Here is a 3,097-nt window from a genome sequence, read left to right as displayed (position 1 = left end):
TTATGCTTTCATTTACTACTTCAGTCTAGCTGAGCGTCCTATTTAATTGAATTTTCTGCTCCAAGGCTATAAAGATTTAGTTTACTACCTTCACTTGCCATTTCTCTGTTGTCATACTGTTTTCCACTTTGCTAAGCTTCATGGTTATAGCTTTTACTCAGCTGTGTATTTTTTCTTTTTTAAATTTATTTTGTATTGTTTTGCCACTTTCACTGTTTTGTTGTTCCTGTTCAAGGGAGACTCATAAACACAGCTCTCATTATTTCCACCTCAGCTCATTAGGGGATTGGCTTGAGTTCACAAGATAACTCTTGGAACACGCTGCAGCCAAAATCTTTGGTGTATCTCTTTGTTTAGACAAATCATGGACAGTAAACCTCACTTGTGTCTCCTCAGGGGACAGACAAGGGCCTTAGCAATCCCCCCTATCTCCGCTTTAGGAGCAAGATGGAAATACAGCTGGGCCATCACCACCTGGAATGTTCAGAGGGGTGAATTATCAGCAGTGATACAATCTCACAATAAGGAGAGTCAGTAGGCTGTGCTGTGCTATGCCGATCTATGTGTGTACAATTTAAAAGTGTCTCACAGCTGCATTGCAGCTCTGCAGCAGTGGCTTTGTGTTCCTCAGTAGCAGCCAGTGGTCTGGAACCATTACGTATGGATTCCTCTTGGCCACGGCAGCAACCTCTTCTTCTCTTTTTCCTCCTCGTCTTCAGCTGAGCCATAAAAAGTCTTCTCCCCGCTGCCTCCCTCTTCCAGCAGAGATTCCTGTAGAGACAGTGGGGATTAAATTGTGTGTAGGGGACAAACAGACCGTGGCAGAAATCGGTTTCTTTCATGGAAATTAGTTACTTATTTGTAAAATAAATGTCTAAAAAAAGTCACCAGATGGCAATTTGTAGAAGAAGGTCATTACACCTTGTGGCGTTAGACAAACATATTGTGCAAAATTACCACAATATCAATGTTCAACACAGTATGAAAAGCATCTCATTTTATTGCTAGGTGCTAATGACAAATAAGTTGACAGGTGGCTCTGAAAAATGGATAAATACAGAGAAAACAAATGACCAATTTGGCAACATCGAAAGAGAAAAATAGTGAGAAGATTATTTCACTTTGTTCCTCTGCACAGTCACAGTGGCAGAACTGGAAGAATATAATTAATCCAACAAAATAAGATGCATTATTGTTAAAAGTAAATCTGCACCTATACACTTTTGCTGCATAGTAAACCCCTGAGTCGCAGTTTACTCCTTGAGGGAATAAGTACATAGTCTTTTGTCTTATGTTATCAAAGTATTTACTGTACAATACATACATTGTAAATAGTGTCAGTGTATTAGTAAATTTAGATTCAGAGACAGTAAAAATGTCTTTGTGATGACAATTTGTTTTTTACGTGACTCATAAATTAATAAAAACCACACAGGACATATGGCGTGTTATATACTAGAAAATCATAGTACATACTGTATACAGTATCCGTGTGTTAACACAATATTGTTTAAAATTGAATTAGTCAATGGACATAAAATATAACTGACAACAGTTTTACTAATTAAATAATCTTATAATCCAATGCCAACAATTCATTTAATGTATTTCACTGTAAAACAAATATTTTTGCTTCTTGAACTGCTGACTGATGATGTGTAAAACTGAACTTATTCTGGATGGGATTCTGACTCACGTTGATGTTTGGGTTGAGGAACTGGTTCCTGGCATAGCGGGTCAGCACGTTGATGACGACGGCCTGGCCCCACTCTTCTACATTGATCAGGAGGTTACACAGCTTTCTGTAGTTCTTGTGGATCAGGTCGATGCGCTCCAGACACACCTCCTCAAAAGCCATGACAACACTTCCTGCTACCAACTGCAGCACATTTTCAATCACACAACAGGGTGGTGACGTCAGAATGCTGCCATTAAAGAACTTTTGTGGGCAGAGTACATATTTATTATGATTCTTAAACCACATAATATTACTTGTGCATTCTAAAATGATGTCCTACTGTAAGTTCAACTAGAGACCTACAAATGTTGCCTGTTTCTGCATTTTGTAAACTCTGTGGTTTTCAAACTTGTATTGGCATTTATTTAGTAACATCTAGTGAATAAATTATTGAATCAGCTATGTGAGCAGAAGAAAACCTGACTGTGGCTTTGTCAGGAGTTTCCCTATGACTTCAATCAGCTGGTCTTTCTGTTCTGGATCCAAACTGAGCAGAGAGGGCTAAATCACTCAGACGCATGTTGTTACATAAAACAAATTGATTTAAATGTCAGAGTGGTAATGGATTAGTGACAGGTTGACATTTTACTACCATAAAAAAAGTTTTAATTTCATAATGGCAGCAAGTCATAATAGTACATCAGTATTTAGATTCACTGTGGTAAGTAAACCCACAACAGGGAGTCATGATGGGACAACTGTCTTGGTGGGTCACCTGTAGAGTTTAGGAAATGCATGAGCAGCTGTCTTCCTGACATATGGAGACACATGAAGCAACTTCATTGATGGACAACATCATGATAGGGACAATGATAGTGACCTGAATGCTGCAGAGGATACGCAGACCACTGGCTCTGATCCTGCAAAAGTACAGAATAAAAAGAAAATAAGATAAATGCTGTGTCAGGCATTGTTTAATGAGGTTCATTCCAAATGGAGAGTCTACAGCATTGTGAGGCTCAACTTTGCTTGTAGTAGTTATACCATCCAAATCCCGGCCGGCAATGGAATTAGTAATTTGTTCTGTGTGGGAAATCTAGCTTGCAAAATATGGAAACCTTTGAAACTGCAGCTCATAAAAACAAGGCGATTGCAAAGTGGCATAATTCCTATACGACCAAACAAGAACCAACATCATTAGGATTAAGCCGAATATCTGTAGGACACCTAGAGTCACTGCTAGTGTGGCAAAGAGGGGATTTGTTTAGAAAACATCATAAGCGTTGTTGTGGTATCACAAACCTTGAACCTGCATTTCTACATAATCTAAGACAACATCACCTACAGTGTCTGCTTGACTTGTTTAAAACCATTTGTATCATATTTGATACGTGAGGTTTCTGAGCAAAAAAAAAAAAA

The 3,097-nt window shown here is 38.5% G+C and overlaps 1 protein-coding gene across 1 annotated transcript; it reads right to left on the bottom strand.

Moving 5' to 3' along the window:
- Positions 1 to 6: 6 nt before the first annotated feature.
- Positions 7 to 2,446, bottom strand: LOC109960167 (AP-3 complex subunit beta-2-like). Its single transcript, XM_020600068.1, has 3 exons — positions 1,697 to 2,446; positions 590 to 771; positions 7 to 474 (listed from the first exon to the last, which is right to left on the bottom strand). Exons 1-2 carry the CDS (start codon positions 1,982 to 1,984, stop codon positions 655 to 657), a joined length of 405 nt encoding a protein of 134 aa, XP_020455724.1. The 5' UTR covers positions 1,985 to 2,446; the 3' UTR covers positions 7 to 474; positions 590 to 654.
- Positions 2,447 to 3,097: the final 651 nt, after the last annotated feature.

The sequence above is a fragment of the Monopterus albus genome, unplaced genomic scaffold (assembly GCF_001952655.1).
Source record: "Monopterus albus unplaced genomic scaffold, M_albus_1.0 scaffold44.1, whole genome shotgun sequence".
NCBI classification, from domain to species: Eukaryota; Metazoa; Chordata; class Actinopteri; order Synbranchiformes; family Synbranchidae; genus Monopterus; species Monopterus albus.
Note: the sequence above shows the minus strand (reverse complement) of the source record. Positions and strands in the feature narration are given on the sequence as shown.

Excerpts from the sequence above, each read along its gene's own strand:
- LOC109960167 (XM_020600068.1), bottom strand. The coding sequence starts at position 1,984 with ATGTGGTTTAAGAATCATAATAAATATGTACTCTGCCCACAAAAGTTC. Across the intron at positions 772-1,696 it reads TCCTCAACCCAAACATCAAC|GAATCTCTGCTGGAAGAGGG; the intron begins GTGAGTCAGAAT and ends CTGTCTCTACAG.